Below are 22,353 nucleotides of genomic sequence, written 5' to 3' on the forward strand. Positions count from 1 at the left end.
CACCTAATAATTTGTCTCATATGAGATGGAAATAAAGATAATTAGGTGGTGTGCTTATGAGTTGTCAATATTAAAAATTCAAGAATACTTTTATACGAAGGGAAAAATGATAGTGTGAGCAGGATTCAATATCCCAAGCTGTAAAGTCAACCCCCAACAATACCTGTGTTCTTAACCTGTCATACTATTATGTAATTATCTTGTGAAATCGGGAAGCTATTAATGCGGATCTATAGAAAAAGTGAATGATACCAAAACAGTATGTCTGGACTAGCTAAGTAGTATTTTACAAATTCTTTATAGTTTTTCATAAATTTTAAAATTGAATTGTTAAATTACTAAGTCTGAAATTGATATAAACTTTACTAAAATTTTAATTTTTTTTTCAGTTGTCTCATCTATACCATATTGGTTTATTGAAATAAGAAAAGAAAATAAAGGAAAATCAAATAAAAAAAAATCATATCTTAGTGAAATACGTCACTATGAACATCATCAAAAGAAAACATTTGGTATACATATGAGACAATTAAGAAAAATACAGACTTTATGATTTAACATTTTGAATACACAGTTGAGACAAATTAAAACTTTATGAACTAACAAACAACACTAGAGTTTGGTTCGCTTAATTCATAGTACTACATTTTCATCCCTAAAATATAAGTTATTTTAATTCTTTTACTAATTGTGAATATCTTTAGTTATCTGTTTGTGTTCAGATCCAGCATATTATGCACGGTTTGATTATAAACCACTTTTATAAAGTATATTTTCTACATACGTAATTCTATTTCTTACTATAATCCTATATTTTTATGTGTTACAATAAAATTCGTAACTAACAAAGAAAAAAATACTTTCTGCTTGAGGCCAACATAAGAGCATCTCTAATGGCTTTAGGCCAGCCACAGGCTAGCCACTCTCTTCCTCTGCCACATCATCAGCACTAAAATTCCACCTGCCACATCATCATTTTAAGCAAATAGGCTAGCCACAGGCTAGCAGCAATAAAAATAATTCAATTTACGGTATTAAATTTATGACAAATTACGGAAATAAATTTACGAGACATATACGAGAAAATTCATTAATTTCATTTAAATAAAAAAAAGGTACATTGATTAAAAAAAATTACATTAAATAAAAAAAAATTACATAATTAAAAAAATCGGGCTTCTACACACGAGCCCCGCCTCTCTCTACTCCTCGTCGTCGTCGCCGCCTCCGTCGCCGCCACCCGGGACCTCCACATCTGAGCCCGCGTCTGTGCCCCCAACTGTGCCCTCGCGGCATCCAAATCGACCCGCATGCTCTCGAGCATCGAGTGGAGAAACCTCTTCTCCATGGGGTCAGTTGCGGCCTTCCAATCTTGGAAGACCGTGTACATCTGCTCCCGCGTTTTTTGACGCCAGAAGAAGGTGAACGCGGGTGGGGGGGTTTCCGACTGGACCTCCTGGGGCGATAGAGGGGGGTTTCCCCTCGCTGCCCGTTGCACCCGCTTTTGGCCAACCGGGCGAGTGCGGCGAGCAAACGATGCAAGGGACGGAAACTCCTCAGCATCCCGGGGGAAGTCGTGGGAACAGCCGCTGCTGCCGCTGTAATCGCCGGAATAGTTCAGCTTCTGCTTCTTCGGCCACCCAGCTTCGACCCCCACCCGGAACTTCTCGGAGTCCTTCAGCACCAGATAGCAGTTCCAGTAGGTGAAATCCTTATAAGTCCCCGGCACGGGGAACAGACTCTCCGCTATCCTCCGGCAGTCCTCCTCAGTCTGTCCACTAGTCTGCATGTCGAGGGCGTTGGCGTACAAGCCCAAAAATTGGCCAACCGCGGCCCTGATGCGTTCCCACGCCTTCCGGCACTCCTCTCCGGTGAAGTCCTTTCCATGCGGGCAGTTCCCCTTGTAGGCTGCTCTAATCTTAGCCCACAAATTGACGATCCTCTGGTTGTTCGCAACCAGAGGATCGTCGCAAACCGACACGCACGCCTTGGACAGGGCGACGTTCTCATCGTCCGTCCACTTCCTCCGTCCGGTGGTGTCGTTAACAGCCGGCTGCGACGACTCGCCGACCTTCTTCTTCTTCTTCTTCTTCTTCTTCTTCTTCTTCTTCGCCGCGGCCCGACCCCACTCTGCTCCCCCCGTTGGAACGGGAGTGTCTGCCTCCTCGACATCCATCCCCAACTCCTGTAATGAGAAACGGTCATCCCAGTGAACTGCGTCTCCACCGGGGTCGATGTGTGAGACGAAGCCGTCAAAAAGTCAAGAGTGGGACGATAGACCGTGTCTCCCCCCCTCCCCGGCTACCCCTGCATCTCGGGCTGCACCCCCCTGCCATACCGGCATCATCCCCATCATCTGTTGTATCATCTGCGACGTCATCTGCGACGTACCTCCCCACCCCGGCATTGGCTGCCCGCCGCTGGCCTGTCCCCCGCCCGGCATCAATCCCATCAACTGTTGCCAAGGGTACATGTTGTACTGCCTGCCCATCTGCCCCCATCCAGATCCCATGAGTACCGTGGGAGTCTGAGACCCGCTCGTCGCCGGAGTAGACTGGTTGTTGTTGTCCATCTCTCGATGTTGCTCTTGTACAGAAATTTAGATAGAGAGAAAACTCGTTAAAACAAGTGGTGCAAATGAAAATGACGTGAAAATCGTGAATATATAGTGTTTCAAAAATTAAATAATAGTAATAAAAAAAATTGCGCTGGCCGATCGCCAGCACCTTCAAATCGGCGTGCGCTCGCCTAATGGCTAGCCGATTCGGCGCTCACCGGTCGCAGTAGTTCGGCTAGCCGACCGACTAGTGCCGCGAATCGGCTAGCCGGTGGGCTAGCCGCTATTGGAGATGCTCTAATATAAACTACATAGTCGCAACCATCACAATTAAGAAATAAATTGTAATATTCCCCACTACTTCATAGTGTCACGTCCTGCGACAAAAAAATATACCTAAAGGTTACTAATCAGTAATCACCCTACAAGATTATCCATCGTTGATTAGGAAGGGGCTTGTTGAAAATAGGTGGTGTGGATTTTGGTGCATGAATTGAAACCCAATTATAGTTGCATGTATATTGCGTACAATTAAGTAACAAAAATACTATTTGTTGAAACCTAATCCCATGGATATATACGTATGCATGTTTTTTGAAGAACAGTACTCCCTCCGTCCCAAGGAAGATAGACCCCTTCCTTGGGCGGCACGGGATTTAATGCAACTTTATTTTGTGTATTAAATGGAGAGAGTAAAGTAAGAGAGAAGGGATAAAGTAGAGATAAATGAGTTTTCATTTTAGGTAATGAGTCATCTTGATTGGGACAAACTAAAAAGGAAAGTGAATCATCTTTAATGGGACGGATGGAGTATATTTAATTATCTTAGTTCAATAATTGTAACACAAAGGTATTTTTCGTTTCTTTGTCACATGTCTCTGTCCCACGTAAGTGACATCTCACTATATTTACAGATAGTATTCCTTCGTCCATAAATAAAAATTCATTTCTTCGTGGCACGAGTTATAAAAAATATTAAGAAAAATAAATAAATAAAAGTTAGTGGTATATAAATCCCACTTGTATATAGTATTAGTTTTAAATAAAATATGAGTTGAATGAGTTAGTGGAATGTAAGACCTATTATCATCTATAGTAAAATTAAACCGAGACTCCTATTACGGATGGTTAGAGATGAAATATGAGATTCCTATTAATAGACGGAGGGAGTATTATATTTCCCACGTAACTCTGAAATTAGCAGCTTTTGCTCTCTTTTTTTCCAATTAATCAAATTGATTTGCCTGATTATATAAATATTTTGAACTATTTCAAAATATATTCACCTATTTATATGGTATCCAACTATTAGGATTTTTAATTTTATGTGGAATATTTCTCTCGAATTTTTCCAACACCAAATCGTGTGATGGGCTGAACAATTTAGGGATATTGTAATTTTTCAAATATTCAATCATGTATATCATCCAAGTATAGAAAGTGAATGCCATATAGACGAGTATAGCAACATACACAAAATCATTTTGATCTGATCATTTTGTTATTCAAAATCAAAATTATCTACACTTTTGTGCTCATGAATTGCATGGTATGTACACGAGGGGGGTCAGGCAATTCACGTGCTTGTGGCCAATTCTCCATCTGTAAATTCTAAGCAATTTCATCTTATCTTTAAAATATTTATTCTACATATGATTGTGAAATTTTGTAGTTAGATTTATCTGGGCTTTTATTAGACATGGGTCACTCACCCCTTAAAAGGCCTCATAAGGGGGAGGGTTATCCATCCTTATATAGAAGAGATAGGATCATCACCAAGCCGATGTGGGACAAGATATTAGAATTTTAACACGCCCCCTCACGTGTGGGCCGGAAAGGACATCGGTCTTCCATCACGTGGGTAGGCAATGCTAGAGATAAGAGAACCATACTCACCCCTTAAAAGGCCTCATAAGGGGGAGGGTTATCCACACTTATATAGATTAGATTGGATCATCACCAAGTCGATGTGGGACAGAATTGAGAGAATTTAACACGTCCCATCACGTGTGGGCCGGAAAGGACATCGGTCTTCCATCACGTGGGTAGGCAATGCAAGAGATAAGAGAGAACCATCATCGGAGTGGGCCGGAAAGGACATCGGTCTTCCACTCGTGAGGTAGATAAGAAATAAAGAGAAATCCATCATCGACTTGGGCCCGCTCCTTAGCAAGAATTAAGGTTATAAATTACATGTATATTTTCGTTTTATGTACTCTAGGAAACTATGTTGGTAGATTCTTTTTAGAGAATTATAGTTTTGAGTACATAGTGGCCAAAGCCTGCTTTGAGTATAAGTGGGAGAAAATGTGTGTGAATGTGTAGCACAAGGCCAATAAAGCGGTTGGTATACTCGAAAGCATTCTTTGAGTATAAGTGGGAGATTGTTGGGGTTTGTATACTAAAAGATGCTTCGAGCGTACATGCCTTTGTACAGTCAGCTTGTGCATGTATACGAGAAACGCCACGTCCACTTGTTTACCTAATTATGAGAATGAATAATATAATATAATGGTTTATTATTGAAATATGATAAACAAGTCTAAGGTTTTTTACTAAGAAGGTCAAGTAGGGAAATTCGATGAATCTCCTCATGAGTTTTCTAGTAGGGGACTTGGCCAGACCTAGTAAGAAGAAAAACGTATTCACAACCTAGATAGGCTTTGGCTACCTATTGGTACGGTTGCGGTGTTTGTGATAATTCTCTCTTACCTAAGAAGAGATTAGTAACACCGGTGTGGTAAAGCACTGAAAGGATCTAATCCGAAATGTATTCTTTATTGCTATCTACTGAAAGAATATATTTCAGAAAGTTTAGTATTTTCTAGTCTATGATATTAATATCAATATTGTTTATTCAATCAAACGCCACTTTGACATATCAATATGTGAGAGTTTGTACGTAACTCAAGTTCATGATATCTTGGGTGGTAGTAATTGAATAACATGAAGGTATTGGAATATTATTTCATAGAATTCGCGTGCCCAGTGTTGTATGATTAAATCCCTAAAAGGGTGATCCCCAATGAGGTGTTTGAAAGAGGAATTTATTATTTAGAAATCTGCGCAGCTGGAATTTATTCCACGAATAATAAATAAAGTTTCAAACTAGAAAAACTCTTTGGAGAATTAATTTAATTCTAGTCACATAGCAGACAAAAGAATTAAATTGACGGATCAAGATAATCTTAAACGCGGGAAATATTATAAAATAAAATGGACCCAAGTTATTTGTAATTTGGTGATTTAAGTGGGAGTGCAATATTATTCTTTAGTGGAATAAAATAATATTCCATTGATAATATATTAAATCATGGGTCATTTGATTTAATTAGTAATTTATCTAATGGGTGAGCCCAACACTTAAGTCACTCCATGGATCCCCTTACTAGCCCAACAAGGTCCACCATAAATAATGAACGAAAGGGAAACCCTAGCACACAATCCAAGACAACACAAAACCCTAACCCTAGCCTAGAAATCGGCACCTCCTCTCCTCTCCCTCTTGGCATCGATTTTCGTGCCTAGCACGTGAGAGAATTAGGGTTTTGATTATTTTTCTTGATCTATCCTAATTCATAGGATTAGATCTAGACAATTTGGTGTTTGTATTGGTTTTCCCTAGATCCATTCAAAGTTATTCAATTGATAATCTAAGATCCGCCCACACGGATGGAAAATCAAGGACAAGGGAATAGTACGGAAGATTCGTGGTCGATAAACCAAGGATCTTCGGGTGGTGCAGCTAGCTACGTCAATCCAATGATGGATTATGAGGTAACAATCGAATCTACATCAAATTGCATGATTATGTGTTTATTTGATGTTATATCTATAGATCTATGTAAATTGCATGAAATTGGAGTCGAATGCATAATCACCTAAATAGATCCGTCTAGGACCTGTTTGGTTTCCGTGTCTTCCGCTGCGGTAGTCCCAACAGGTAGCCCTATCCGACGGCACCTCCGATGATGTGGCTACCCAACTTGCCGGAACTAACTTGGGTAGCCCCGACGCTGGCCCGAGCAGTTCCTGCCCACAAGGAAGGAAGAAGGCGGCGGCCAACCGCCCCCGCCGTCGCGCCCCGACTCCCGCTCCCGCTCCCTTTGTGCCTCCACCCCCGAACAACTCGTTGTGGACCCTCTTGGGCCAACTCTATTTGAACGATACGTCTAAGATGACTCCGGAGTAACTTGCAACACATGAGCAAATGATCCGGGGTCTCAAGAGGCGATTGGGGTTAGAGGAGTAGTCTTCCACGTGTGTAATTTTTAATTTGTAGGATTTTAATTATGTATTTTTTTATTTTCTAGGATTTTAATTATATATTTTTATTTTTTAGTATTTTAATTATGTAATTTTTATTTTTTAATGTATTTTTATAATGTAGAAATGTTTTTAATAATTGGAGTATTTAAATTGAATAATTGAATGGTGGGACCCTTGAGCTTGTCCTTAGCTAAGAGCACGGATGGGGATGCTCTTAGTGAATGGATCAGCTACTATAAGTTGTGTGCTTATATATTATATAGATATATTCTTTGTTCCCAAACTTCATCTTTCATGACAAGAAACTTTAATTCCATGTGTATAGCTCCTTTGAATACTTGTCATTCTTACAGAAAGATACGATTGCACTATTATCACAATACAATTTCGAGGACATGGATATTGAGGAGACAATACCAAGGCCGGAAATAAAATTTTGCAATCATTAATGCTTTAAAGCAAGCCATAAATTCAGCCTTAATGGTGAATGTTGAATTAGAATTTTGCTTTACACATTTCCATGATATGGCTCCTCCAGCCATAAGAAAAATGTAACCAAAAGTTGATTATCTAAAGTCAACACATCAAGCATAATCTGAATCGAAATATCCAATCATTTCTAATTGATCGGATTTGCTAAATGTGAGCATAAAATCTTTTGTCCCCTTTAAGTAGCTCATTATCATATTTGCAACTCTCCAGTGATCAATGCCAGGGTTACTTTGGTAACGACGTAGCATTTCGAGCGCAAAGCTGACAGACTTGAGCATACATCAAACTTCCCACGATAGATGCGTAAAAAAATATTTTTCATCTCGTTGCGTTCTAATTCAGTTTTTCGACATTGATTCAAACCGAATTTGTCACCTTTATGAATTGGAACAATACTTGGAGAACATGCACTCATCCTATATCTCTCTAAATTCGATCTATGTAGTCTTTTCTGAGACAATCCAAATGTCCACGTGATTGGTCACGAGATATTTCTATCCTTATGACGTAGGATGTCTCACACATATCTTTTATGTTGGAATTTTTAGAGAGATAATTTTAGTGTCATGTAGTAATCCAATGTCACTACTAGCAAGCAATATATCATCAACATATAGAATCAAAAATATGAACTTGCTTCCACTAACCTTGAGGTATATGCACCGATCAACGGTGTTTTCTTTAAAACCAAAAGCAGTAATAGTGTCATGGAATTTAAAATACCATTGTCGAGAAGCCTGTTTTCAGTCCATAAATTGATGTCTTAAATTTGCAGACTAAATTTTTATTCCCTTTCTTAATGAAGTCTTCATGTTGTTTCATGTAGACTTCGCCATTTAGAAAAGCAATTTTTCACATCCATTTGATGTAGTTCCAAGTCGAAATGGACTACAAGTGCCAAAATGATTCTAAGTGAGTCCTTCTTTGATATATTAGAGAAAGTCTCTTTATAATCAATGCTATCTTTATGAGTATAACCTTTGGAAACAAGTCTAGATTTAAATCGTTCGATTAAACCATTTATGTTGAATTTGGTCTTGAAGACCCATTTACACCCAATATGCTTTCGTCAGGTAATTCGACAAGGTCTTAGACTTTACTATAATCCATAGACTTTAACTCTTCTATCATGGCATTAATCCATTTATTAGAAATATTACACTTAATGGCTAGTGAATATGAAACTGGATCATTACGTATTCCTATATCACATTCAGATTCTTGGAGATATTAGCCACAGTTATCAGAAATGGCACTTTTGTAGATGCTTCTTCCACACGCATGTTCAATGACTTTGGCATCATCATTAAGTGGTTGGTCATTCAAATATTGTTCGGGTTGTTCAGCAATATTTGACACACTTAATTCTTGAGGAAATGAGGGAAGAAGGTTATACCCTTATTTCATTAATGACCGCATTATGAGTGTTAAAACTCCCACTGATGTCACCATTCTCTAAGAATCATATATTTCCAGTTTCCACAATTCTCATGCTATCATTAGGACAGTACAACTTATACCCTTTGGATTTTTCTGGTAACCCATAAAGTAACCACTATCTATCTGAAATCCAATTTCTTTTCTTGCGAAGAGTATACTCTAGTTTCCGCTAGACAACCCCAAACATGAAGGTACTGCAAACTGGTTTTCTACATGTCCAAAGTTCATAAGAGAGTCTTTGGTACAATCTTACTAAAAACTCAGTTTAATACATAAATAGTGGTTCTAAGAGCATAAATTCAAAACGTTATGGATAAGGTATAATTATCATACTTCTAACCATTTCCATGAGAGTTCGGTTTCGTCTCTCAGCAACATCATTCTGCTGAAGCGTACTTGGCATAGTATATTAAGCATAAATTCCATGCTTTTCTAAGTATTTGGCAAAAGGTCCATATAATTGACTTATTTTAGTGGTACGACCATAAAATTCAACACCTTTATCGAATAATTTTCACATTTCTATTTAATTGTCTTTCAACCTCAGTCATAAAATGTTCAATTGTGCCTGAGATTTTTCTTGCAATAAATAAATCCATAACTCGAAAAAATCGTCAATAAAGGTGATAAAATATTTTTCTCCACCAAAAGTCGAGACATCAAAAAGTCCGCAAATATCTGCATGTATAATTTTAAGGAGCTCATTGCTTCTTGTGGCATTTTTAGTATTGTGTTTGGTTTGTTTACACTTAATACAATCCACACAAACGGTAATGCTTGTAAAGTCTAAATTCGAATGAATATTATCCTTTATAAGCCATTTAATTCTTTCACTGGAAATTTGATCCAGTTCCGTTATGCCATAAGAATGATAAATTCGAATGAATATTATCCTTTAGACGCTTCTTAGGTTGCAATATGAGCATGAGATGCACCCATTCCACGCTCCTTCATCTTATGCTCCTCCTAGACCAATACATTTCCCAATTATTTAAGAGTCAACTAATCTTTTATAGTGAATCAATTTGGAATGGTCCATAATTAGGAGGTAAGGAAGTTAGGATGAATTGGACAAAGAAGTCTTCATCCACCTGTAATCCTAACTTTTCCGACTTAGAAGAGATGTTATTTATGTCCATCACATGCTCGCACATAGTCATTTATTGCATGCTTATGAGATCCTTCATAAGTTTTTATGCAAGAGAGTTATATGCAGTTGTGAAGCGATCCTCAACATTCTGCAAACATTCTTTTGCAATATTAGTCGTTGAGAGACTTTATCTGCAATGAACATTCTAATGAACTGTAAACTTAGTCTTGTTAGATTTTACCCAAGCATTATGGGCAATCAGCCTAACTACTTTGATAATAAGATCATTGACTTATCATTCAACAATGTTCGGTCAAAGTCCACTACTCCAAGAGTGAACTCAAGTTTCTCTTTCCTTTCAGAGAAGTTAGTTCCATTAAGTTGGGGAACGTTTGAGGTAAACATACTAGTAGGAAAAAAAATGTTATACATTATAGGAGCAATTAAAAGATGAATGCTCACATATAAAAGCTTTGAATAATAACACGAACATTAATTTGAAAACACATATCATGAGGCAATTATGAAAACTCCTTTGGGTAGTCTTCATACAATAATAAAAATCATGCTTTTAATATCCATATCCTAGTTCAATAATTGAGTAAAAATAAATTGGCGTTACCTTTGGGTAATCGATACCAATTTAAATTATTAACTCCATTAGTGTTCATTATGTCGCAAAGACTATTTCCTTTGGGAATCTAGACCTTTTATGACAAACAAACTATTTAGATAATGAATAGCTACAACAAGCATGATGATTAATTGCATAAACAGATTTTCATATTAACTTGATTATAAACTCTTCTTATTTTACCTTATTTTGGTGATTGCAAAACAAACATAATATAATAAAAAATGTATAGTGACTAATTGTTTAAGCAGATTTCACTTAATTTGATTATAAACTCTTATTATTTTACCTCACTTTGGTGATTGCAAAATAAATATAATATTATCAAGATTATATATATTAAAAGATAAATTGAATTATGTAATCATTTATTCCACCGTCTCAATAAATTTATAATCATGAAATATTAAATTAAAATCTCAATTCGTCGATACATATATACAAACTCAATTTATACGTAGTATATACACAGTAAATTCATCAATTCCTTAAGCAGAAGAACGACGGCAGTATATATGTTATACACAAATACACACACGTGAATTCACCATATTCAAAACCTAACTTGAATTAACTCAATTCACTAATCATTCCAACTACATGCCTGTAATAAAATATCACAGAATCCACCAACATCCATAATCAATTCCAATATATACTAATTTGGAAACAAATAGTACATTTAAGTTATGGCACAGAGGGGACATATAAAACGTGCATTGACTGAAAAAAAAAATATTCTCACAAGATTTTGTAGTTCATTTCGTTCTATTCGAGGTTTTGAATTATTTAGATTCAGAAAATAATTCATCAATAAAATAGTTACTGGATCCATAAAACAACAAGATAATAAACACAGTTAATTATCTCATGGCGCACAGATTTAAAGCAAAAGACATAAATTATGGTTTCACTGGTACGAAAATACATGAGTTCTCAACCATGCTCTGATACCACATGTTAAAAATTATTTATCATCATATATTCAAGAATACATAATTGAATATAAATAAAGCAAGATCTTCGAACAACATATATTTCACGTACAACCATAAATATAATAGGATCGAAACATACCTTGGCGATCCATAGCGGAAGCGATTGAGGAAGACGGAGAGAACTTCCTCGGACTTTCTTTGACGTAGTAGCACAGCTGCAACTCCAAGAATTTGTTTCTCTCTCTTTCCCTCGTTTATGTGTTCTCTGTAATGTGTGTGATTTGATGGGATCACCACAATTGTATTTATAGGCAGAGAGAGCACAAACCCTAATTGTTAAATATTAAAGCCCTTTCCATCAAAGAGGCTATTTAAAATAGACATTTCTTATTGACCAAGAATATAATCTTCCATCGATTGATCACAATCAATTATAATCAAACCATAATAATATGTACGAAAGTTTCTTTACTTAATTGCCAAAGAATGAAATATTCATTCCATGTAATCAATCGACACATATATATAACTCCAATTCATTCCTTATAATTGGAGAAATAATCTCTAATATGATTATTTAATTAATTGATAGTTAATTAATTTGGGTAAAATGTGTCTTATACCAAATATATGTATTATACTAAAATCCAATTATATTTAGGATTCTATCGCATTTCACATATGTGAGACATAAAACCTGCACAAGTTAGATAATCCTCAATGGGGTGAACGATAGTCCACCACTGTAGTCATGGGTATCGTCCGCCTCAAAATCTATAAAACGGACGCGGTATAGTCATTCGGACGCGGACGATACCGCAGACGATAGCACGCTTTTTTTTTAATTCTTCAAAATCTATAAATATACACCATTTTACTTTCATTCACTCTATTCTATTTCATTCTCTATTATCTATCTCACTCTTCCATACACTACAATGAATCCCGGTGATTACCCAAGTTCGAATAGTCCAATGTTCGGTGGTGGTACACGGTGGCCAGGTACAGACCCTGATGAATAACGGCCTTTCGACTCCAACACCCAGTAAGATCCCGATTTCAGCACGGATTCGAACGGGCTATGTGCATGGAGCCCTCTCCCACCCCGCCGCGCCTCTGGCTCCGCAGCCGCTGCCACCGCCGCCGAAGGGCTCCACCATCAAGAAGAAGCGGACCAGGCAAAGGGCCCAGAAGTTGCCCCCTCCCCTTCCGGAGAAGAATGAAGAGTTCGCCCCAGGGAGGACGAACTACCACCTGGATGAAACCGAAGTCTTGACTCGGTGTTGGATTGATATTTCAGAGGCAAATCGCGTACTGGGAGCACATCGCTGATAAATACAACGAGGTCATGTCGTCGGTCGCCTACAAGCTCCATAGGGAGTAGCTCCGCAAGCACTAGAATCAGGTGAAGAAGCAAATCAATTTGTTCTCGGGCAGAGTACGAGAAGTGCCAGAGGGAGCAGGGCAGCAGCAAGAGTAAAGCGATCGCGACATACACTTCATTGTACGGCGATTTCAAGCATTACAACTCCTGGCTCCTCCTCAAGGACAGGCAGAAGTTCCAAGGAGGGATTCTGCCCCTATCGGCTGCGGCGAAGAGGGCGAAGAACACCGCCGCCGGTGATTATACGAACAGCGACAGTGGCGCGCAGCCGATGGACCTCAACCAACCGATGTTCGAGGATGAGAGTTCCGGCACACCGGTGTCCTCCTAGCGTCCCATTAGCGTCAAGCTGCCGAGAACAAGGGCAAGGCAAAGGCGACATCCTCACAGGCCGCAGCCCCGGCCCCGACTTCGGCAGTGGGACTTGCCTACGCATAGTTGGTGGCGGCTGCCAACCGGAGGACGTTGTTGGACATGCAAAACGCCCTTAGGCAGACGGACAACCCGGCTCAAATCTAATACCTCACGGAGATGATCGAGCATCTCCGTCGCAAGTTGGGAATGCTTTAGACTAGCCTCTTTTTATTTCCACTTTGAAACTTTTTTTCAAAGAAGTAAATGTAGGATTAAAGTTGGCACATTTGCTATTGGTCGAAAAAAAAAGATATAAAGGTCATATGATGCATCAAGTAAAAATTTGGTGGACTAAACATACCAAGTTGGCATGACGATGTGGTATGTCATACTTATAATTAATTGACAAATGGCATCATAAAGAATCTTATGTCGAACTAGATATGCATATTAAACACATCATTTTATTTATGAAATACTCTCTCCGTCCCGCTTTAGCAGTCCCATTGACTTTTCTGCCCTCTTTTTGTAAAAATGATAAAAAATAGTTAAAGTGGAGAAATGGTAAAGTAAGAGAGACAATAATGTAGATAAGACTCTTCTCTATATTATTCTCTCTCTTAATCTACCATTTCTCCTCCTTAACTATTTTTTATTATTTTTACAAAAAGATGGCAGAAAAGTCAATGGGACTGCTAAAGCGGGACGGAGGGAGTAATTATATACTTAAATATGGAAACTATCCAAAAATTTTGGATCTCCTATACATAATTATAAACTCGTAATGTATTATATTCCTAGAATTTATCTAAGGGGTAAATTGCCTAAAAAGTCACAAATTTTCGAAAAAGTTTGGTTTTTCCCACAAGCTATAAAACTTGTGCCTAAAGTCACGAACTTTATCGGATCGTGCAAACTACCAGACCTGATGACATATTACCGTTTAAAACTTATCCTACGTGGCATGCCGGAGGCGTAACTTGGCAAAATTTCTGAACTCGGGTAATATAACCTCTTTTTGGTTGATTTCGAACGTGCAACCCCGATTCAATTGACGAAAAATGTCATCGACAAGAGTGAAATCGTTGACATACGGTTTAGGGATGAAATCGGCGACGTGTAAAGTAGATTCAATAAAAAAAGCACAAAATGACGTCGTTTTGTGCCCAGTTAGAAATTTTGCCAAGTCACTCCTCCGGCATGCCATGTGGGATATGTTTTTAACAGAAATGTGCACGATCCAATAAAGTTCGTGACTTTAGGCACAACTTTTTAGTTTGTGGGAAAAACCAAAGTTTGTGGCTTTTAGGCAATTTACCCTTTAATTTTATACTCCCACCATCCCTAATAATTTGTCACCATTTGATCCGGCACGGATTTTTTTTAAGAAATGTAATAGAAAGTGAGTTGGAAAAGTTAATGTCATATGGATCCTATTACTCCCTCCATCCCACTTTAGGAGTCTCAGTCACTTTTTTGCACCAATTTTATAAAAATGATGATAAATAGTTAAAGTGGAGAAATGGTAAAGTAAGAGAGATAAATGCGTTTTCATTTTAAGTAATGAGTCATCTTGATTGGGACAAATCAAAAAGAAAAGTGGGTCATCTTCAGTGGGACGGAGGAAGTATTTCCTTCATCCCATTACATATGACGCATTTCTTTTGGTAGAGGTTTAAGGTAATGGTGTATTGGTGTTTAGTTGTTAAATTGAGAAATAATAAGTATAAGTGAAAAAAAGTAGCAGTAAAGAGAAAAAGTAGGAGAGGATAGACTAAAAGATAGATATAATATTACTCCCTCCGTCTCATTTTAGGAGTCTTGGTTGAGTCAGGCACATGTTTTAAGAAAGTGTTTGAGTGAGTAATAAATAAATGTTGTAGTGAATGTTGGGACTCACTTTTAATTGAGTGTGTAATAAATAAATGTTGTAGTGGATGTTGGAACCCATTTTTAATTGAGTGTGTAGTAAATAAATGTTGTAGTGTATGTTAGGACTCACTTTTAATACTTTTTTACTTATTTTGTAGGCATTTTTTATTAGTTTATCTCAACCAGAACTCCTAAAGCGGGATAGAGTGAGTAATGTTTTGCCATAAAAGAAAAGGTCTCACTTGTCCCGTGACGCCCTAAAAAGGAATATGCATCACTTATAATAAAATGTATGGAGTAATAATTTTGTGTTCTTACAACTCAGCCCCTTCGGAACCTACTGCGCTACTCTAACAATTATTTTAGAATTTTTATTACATATTGTTGACAAGGAATATTATATACTCTACTATAACTAACTAGACTCAAAATTTGATTTGATATAAGAATAAAATTAATAATATGCACATCAAATGTGTTACACTAGTTCCAATTAGACACCCGCTTTTTGAACTGCATTTGCCATTTACACTAAACCTCACTTCACATCTTTCACCAAATAATAAAAGAATCACATAGACTATATTCACCACCATATTCTGATTTTACCCCTCTCTACATACTTCAATTTATACCAAGAGGCAGCAAAAAGCTTCCTCCACAGCCAATAAACAATGACTGTCAATTCCCTCCCAACCTCAGCTGGCTTCAGTCGACAGAATCTCAAGCTCCGCCCACCAAAGGGGCGAAAGCTTCGGGATGGCTCCATCGGGCCCTATCTCGGTGATCACTCTCAACCTCGTGCACACCTCTTTCATCGACGGCTTCTCATCCGCACAACACCTTATGAGTTCACCAATTTGTTGGAGCTGATCCTCCTGATACGTTCCCAGGGTCGGGTCCACCGTTTCCCTCAGAGATTGTGTTCCGCTGAGGTAGTCGCACGCCCAGTCTTCAAGAGAGTCACTACCCGCAGTGTATGGAAGCCTACCGGTCATCATCTCAAACAGTATCACGCCAAAGCTGTAGACGTTGCTCTGCGGATCCGTTTGCCTCTCTGCTGCAGCGCCCTCGTCCCAGAAGACAATGTCGGACACTTTGGCAGCGTAGTCCTCGGTTAGATAGATTGACGAGGAGGTCAGGCTTTTGTGGGCTAACGGGGGTGTCAATTGATGCATGTGCTCGAGGCAGTATGCGATTCCCATTGCTATTCTTAGTCGCGTTGTCCAGTCCAAGTGTTCCGCTTCTTTTACTACAATATAGGTGGAAGAATGAATGTCAGCTTAAACAGAAAGTAATTCGGAACATCACAAAAGGAAGCAAGAGGAACGAGCACTCACTGTGTATGTGCTCAAACAGAGTCCCATTGGGAGCATACTCGAAAACCATCATTCTTGTGAAGGGCACCTGCTCCTCACAAAAACCGAGTAGGCTGACGAAATTCTTGTGATTCACTTTCGATAGCGAGTCAATCTGAAACGCAGACGAAAAGGGTGTCAACGACTAGATTTTTATCCCTCTAAGACAGATCTCCTTCTAGAACGGGATGTAGACATACATAAGATATTCATGAAACACATAATCACATAAATTGCACCTTCTTCCTGAATTGGCTTTCGAGATTACTAGACCAGTCCTTTGCAGATGACATGGCAACGGATGCGACTGCTATCTCTACTCCACTGGACAATGTGCCCTTATAGAAGGTACAAATCGAGGTTGAACCAATCACGTTGCTAAAATCTTCACAAGCTGCCTCGAGTTCAGATCTCTTGAGTTTTGGGACACCTGAGACGCCAAGAATGGATAATTTAGTGACAGAATTCATCATAGTCGAGATCCGTTATGGCTCACGATGCAAGAACAATGAAATTAATCACATCAATTCAAAAATGATTTGCAGTGTAGAGGTAAGAAGGCGTACCAGTTACAAACGCTCTCTGCAGCTGTCCACTTAATCCCGTCGCCCAGGGCTTGACAGTTGCAACTTTACCATATTGATAGACGGCGACACCAATGACTACAAGCAAAAGTAATAGAGAGCCACCAATGGCTGCAACCAATACAATTGTGAGATTCTTTGTGCTTCTCTTAGCTGGGCGAATTCGATTCTCTGCTTCTGGAAGTATTGTTCGAGAATTATTGTCAGCGGAAGGGGCAGAGAGAGAGGAAGGTGGTGAAGGTGAAGGTGAAGGTGAAGGTGAAGGCGCAGGCTGGGGAGACTGAGGCACAGAAGGAGCAGGTGCAGGAGCAGGAGTAGGAGTAGGAGGAGTAGGAGCTGGGGCTAAATCTGGATCTGGAATTAAGGGTGGTTGAAATTCTCGAGGGGAACTTGGTGGAAGACGGAACCTGAAGGGCTGTTTTTTTCTTATCGGTGGTTCTTGTAATAATTTCCGCTCTCCCGCATCTCGTTTTTCCCAAGAAGTCCTGTGCAGGTAATGGTCTAATGGATATCATGAAATTGAAAAGGAAAAGTAATATTGAATGTCAATAAGGACTCTGATGCATTTAAATTTGGGGATTAATGATCTCAGTAGGCCAATAAAATAGGGGTAAGAGAAACAACAAGATTCGAGATTAACTATAGGTTTGAAATGTGTGTTTTCTATCAACTACGATAAAGAACTGGATGATTCAGTATATAAGATGAGTTCAGTAATAATCAGACAAACCAGAATGCTAAAATCCAAACTACAGAAAATATAGCTATAACGGGAGTGTGATGCGTCAATCTCAGCGACTTATCAAAACCTAAACGAACAAACAAGCTAACATTCAAGAATCGAAGCAAGTCAAAAGGCGGTGAAAAGATTGTATATACCATGGCGTAAATAAGCTTTCACAAGCTGCCTCTTTGGATCTGGACAACAGCTCCTCCTCCACCTGAACTTCCGATAGCTTCTGAAGTTCATAAATCTCAGGACATATGTGACTAATACGCTCATTATTGTCGAGTAAACTGCATCACAACACAAAAGAATCCTAGTCATCACACGGAGAAAAAGATTTTCCATCAAAGGATAGAGCAGGCTTCATTCAATCCAACTTACAGAAGTGTCATTGAGAATTTGTTGCCTAGACTACAAGGAAGCTGTCCACTAAAGTTATTGTATCCAAAATCCAACACCTCCAATCCTTTTATGTAAGTGATTTCTTCCGGGATCACACCAGCAAACGAGTTGTTGCGCAGAATTCTTCAAACAAACAAAATTTCAAGTAAATAAAACTGCAAACAGATTACGAAATTGGCAAGGAAATAAAATACTAATTTGAATTGTTTGAACTATAGCATTATCTTACAGAGATTTCAAGTGAATTAGGGTCCCAATATGAGGAGACAAAGTACCTCTGAGGCATAGATCTCTGAGGTTCCTGAAATATAAGATGTTCTATACATCAAAATCCACAACAAATTAAAAGCATTAATTCAATCACTTACAAATCAACAACATATCCTTTTGAGCAGCCAACACCAGACCAAGAACATGGATTCTCCACTCCAATTTCATCAACCCAATTTGACAAAGCTCCATGTGGATCACTCACAATTTCTTGTTTAAATTTCAGCAAAGCCACGCCTATTCAAGCAAAAAGCTTCTCCACTTCATTTCCCATCTTCAATTGCAATTTCAAAGGCAGAAAACTCACAAAAAAATCATACCTTCATCATTGAGAGACCAGCAAAAACCCAAATTGTTGAGCAGACAAAGGCTGCATAAAGCAAATGCCGCCAAGAACCGATTTTGAGAACTCCACGGCTCTTTCATTTCATCAGAAACCCCAATTCGAGTAGAATTGCAATGAAATAATCAAGCCAGCTCCGAAATGGCAACAGAACGAGTTTCTTGAAAGTAGCTCAACCGCCTAACGTGGTTGACTCAGTCGAACACACAGATAGAAATGCAAATACAATAAAAACGTTGAATGACTCGAAAGCGAGAGGAGGGGGAGAATCAAATTGGAAGCAAAAAGGTTAAGGGCCTCGAGAGGACTACTTGAATGCGAATGCGTTCACAAGATTGATTGATTCCTCAAAACGCGTTCAGTTAAAACTTAAAACCAAAAACATCAACAAAATGACTCTGAAAAAAAATACTCTTCCCACCGAAAATTAAAAGTATAAACACTTTTATTTATTTTATTTTTCTTCTCTTGCTCTATTTTCTTCACTTAATACATGAAATCTCATATAATACGAAAAATGGATCATTTTTCTTAGGATGAAAGGAATATTAGAAAAAGAAAAAAAACCATAATTGTAATTGAAAACTAACAATACTATAACTTATTCTACCTCATAATTAAATATGTACTACTAGTAGTGTTTTATTTATAAGATTGAATAGTAAGTCATAATCATCTTCTCTAGTTATAATAATTTCACGGCCAAATCATAAATGAATAATTATAAAATCGTGAATTATAGTAACCGAATGATATCTATATAGATGTATGTTGAGGGGTGTGTTAGTGACATCAATTTTAAAGTGACAACGTACCATCAGAGACGAAGCCAGAAATTTTATATTGGGGGGCCCAAATTTTAGATAGTTTTTCGTATCGTTATAGCCAAAAATTATTGCAACATAGGCAATAGGGAGTTGCAAGAGATATAGATGAATAATGAAAGGGCAAAAAACTCGAGATACGTAATAGAAACTAAATATAGATGTGTTGGTCTTCTGTTAGAAAACAAAGTGCAAGTAAATTAGAAAATAAGATTAAAAATCGGATATATGGAAATAAATAGCAGTCCGGGTAAAACTCTTCAACATAAAAATGTAAGAAAACAAAACAAAACAAATACTCATATGAATATAATTCATGTCTAAATCTCAAATGCAATTTCACATAGAAACTGAACAGTCTAATAAATTGCAAAGATTGCTAGCATTATAATAGATCACAAAGATAAAATATTTAATTTCGAATAACCAAAAAGACATAATCGTGTTTCCAACATACAATTATCAAATAATTTTGTCAATGCATTTATTTTATTTGATACAGTATGTTCTTGTTTATCTAATTAGGTACATTACTTTTCCATAAGTAATTAATTATCCATTTACTAAGATTAGTGAAATTTTATTCAATGAAATGATAATTGCCATACAGTATACAAATGCATTTATTTTAGATTATAGAACAAAGGAGTATTAGACAAAAACAAGGAAAATAGATCGATTTGTTCACGAGGGGTTTCGAACTTGGGACACAAAATAAGGAAAATAAAACAATTGGACATAAAACAAGAAAAATAAACAGATTTGTTGTTGGGGAGAGTCGAACCTGGGGCATTAAGAATAAAGTCTTGGGCCCAAACCACCTGCACTACCTTAGAATTTACGTTATTATAGGGAATATATATAGTAATAACAACATTAGCTGGGGGGGCCCAGTGGCCCCCCAAGCCCCATAGTGGCTTCGTCACTGCGTACCATCAACCTCGTGTTGCCACGTGGCAAGTTATCCTGCAATATTACAGCGTATCGTGTAATATTCATTAGTAGGCGTTTTAGATGGACTTTTACAAATTGCGTGATACTAATAATTATAAGTGGATTGCAGTGTAAATTGTTGAATATTGCATTATTATTTATAATGCAAAATAATTATATATAAAAACAATCAGTCTATATATATAAAGCAAATTAAATATTCTATATCTATATTGAAATACTTAATAATCTATATTACAATTCACCTATTAATATCATAAAATTTATATAGAAATCCATCTAAAATATCTACGAATGAATTATGAATATTGCACGATACGCCTTTAATATTGCATGATAATATGCCACGTGGCAACAAAAGATTAATAGTATGATGTCACTTTAAGAGCATCTCCAACAAGGAAGGGTAAATAAAAGAAGTATATCATCTATATACCTCCTCAAAGAGTGAAATATACCCTTCCAAAAAGAAACATACTCCAAAGGAAAAAGGTATATAGAAAGGTAAATGATTTTTTAAACATACAATAATAGTACAAAATGCATTAAAAAACATAAAGTGTGATACCTTCTCAAATACCTTATCCCTTGGAGAATGGTTTTTCATGAAAAGAAGGCAAATATGGTAGTTATAAAATTTTACCTCTCCATCAATGGAAAGGTAAAGATACCTCTTCAAAGTGAAAAAAGGTATAATACCTCTTCATTTAACTCTTCCCTTGAAGAATGATTTTTCTTGAAAAAAAGGTAAATATGGTAGTTATATAACTTTACCTCTCCATTTACCTCTCCCCTTGGAGATGCTCTAAGAAGGGTTATGATCTTAAGAGCATCTCCAAGAGAAGAGGTAAATGGAGAGGTAAACTAATATAACTACCATGTTTACCTTTTTTCCATGAAAAATCATTCTCCAAGGGAAGAGGTATATGAGAAGGTATTATACATTTTCTCATTTTGAAGAGGTATCTTTACCAATGGAGAGGTATTTACCTTCTTTTCATGAAAAATCCTTCTCCAAAGAAAAAGGTATTTAAGAAGGTATTACACTTTATATTTTTTAATGCATTTTATATTATTATTTTATTTTTAAAAAAATAGTTTACCTTTCTATATACTTTTATCCTTTTGGAACGTGTTACATTTTAAAAAGGTATATTTCACTTTTTAAAAAGATATATATATAATATAGCTTTTCTATGTACTTCTCCCCTTCTTTTCTATATACTTCTCCTCTTGGAGATGCTCTAATACATATATGCTACAGAGTGCAGAGCAATCTTTCTCAACTGCAGTGCTGACTTTTCAAAGATTGATTCTTTTATATCTAAGTAATATCAAAACGAGTGTAATTTAATATGATAAATTAAATTACTGGAATACTATAATTCTTATTTACACACCGGTTTTTATATGCTTTTATATCTAAGTAATATCAAAACGAGTGTAATTTAATATAATAAATCAAATTACTGGAATACTATAATTCTTATTTACACACCGGTTTTTATATGCTTTTATATCTAAGTAATATCAAAACGAGTGTAATTTAATATAATAAATCAAATTACTGGAATACTATAATTCTTATTTACACACCGGTTTTTATATTTTTATTTACTCCTTACGAGACTCTACCTAAATCCACCATAATAAATATGTTTGCTTATTGTTTTATAAAATTTGATTTGTTTAGTAGTACTAATATATAAAATTTTAGGAAAAATACATTCGTTTGGTTCCATATGTACTAACTTAGCGATAAATTTGATGGGAACTTTAATTGATATATTCTTGGGCTATTTTATTAATTCTGTGATAATTTTAGTATGTAAGTTGTTTTGATATTGGAAAGTTCAGTTTG

General features: G+C 37.0%; 1 protein-coding gene across 1 annotated transcript; it reads right to left on the reverse strand.

The window, feature by feature from the left end:
* Positions 1 to 15,453: 15,453 nt before the first annotated feature.
* On the reverse strand, positions 15,454 to 19,073 carry LOC125218784 (putative inactive receptor-like protein kinase At3g56050). Its single transcript, XM_048120552.2, has 9 exons — positions 18,692 to 19,073; positions 18,470 to 18,608; positions 18,331 to 18,402; positions 18,081 to 18,224; positions 17,852 to 17,989; positions 16,955 to 17,457; positions 16,628 to 16,818; positions 16,371 to 16,503; positions 15,454 to 16,282 (listed from the first exon to the last, which is right to left on the reverse strand). The coding sequence occupies exons 1-9, from the start codon at positions 18,795 to 18,797 to the stop codon at positions 15,729 to 15,731; spliced, it is 1,980 nt and encodes a 659-aa protein (XP_047976509.1). The 5' UTR covers positions 18,798 to 19,073; the 3' UTR covers positions 15,454 to 15,728.
* Positions 19,074 to 22,353: the final 3,280 nt, after the last annotated feature.

The sequence above is a fragment of the Salvia hispanica genome, chromosome 1 (assembly GCF_029641045.1).
Source record: "Salvia hispanica isolate PSC_SH4W2 chromosome 1, Shi_PSC_v1, whole genome shotgun sequence".
Lineage (NCBI taxonomy): Eukaryota > Viridiplantae > Streptophyta > Magnoliopsida > Lamiales > Lamiaceae > Salvia > Salvia hispanica.

What these genes read in the sequence shown, in the direction of transcription:
- LOC125218784 (XM_048120552.2), bottom strand. Translation starts at nt 18,797, where the DNA reads ATGAAAGAGCCGTGGAGTTCTCAAAATCGGTTCTTGGCGGCATTTGCT. An exon ending in AAAGCCAATTCAGGAAGAAG is followed by an intron (nt 16,504 to 16,627) that starts GTGCAATTTATG and finishes TCTGCGTTTCAG; the next exon opens with ATTGACTCGCTATCGAAAGT. An exon ending in TCTGTTTGAGCACATACACA is followed by an intron (nt 16,283 to 16,370) that starts GTGAGTGCTCGT and finishes CCTATATTGTAG; the next exon opens with TAAAAGAAGCGGAACACTTG.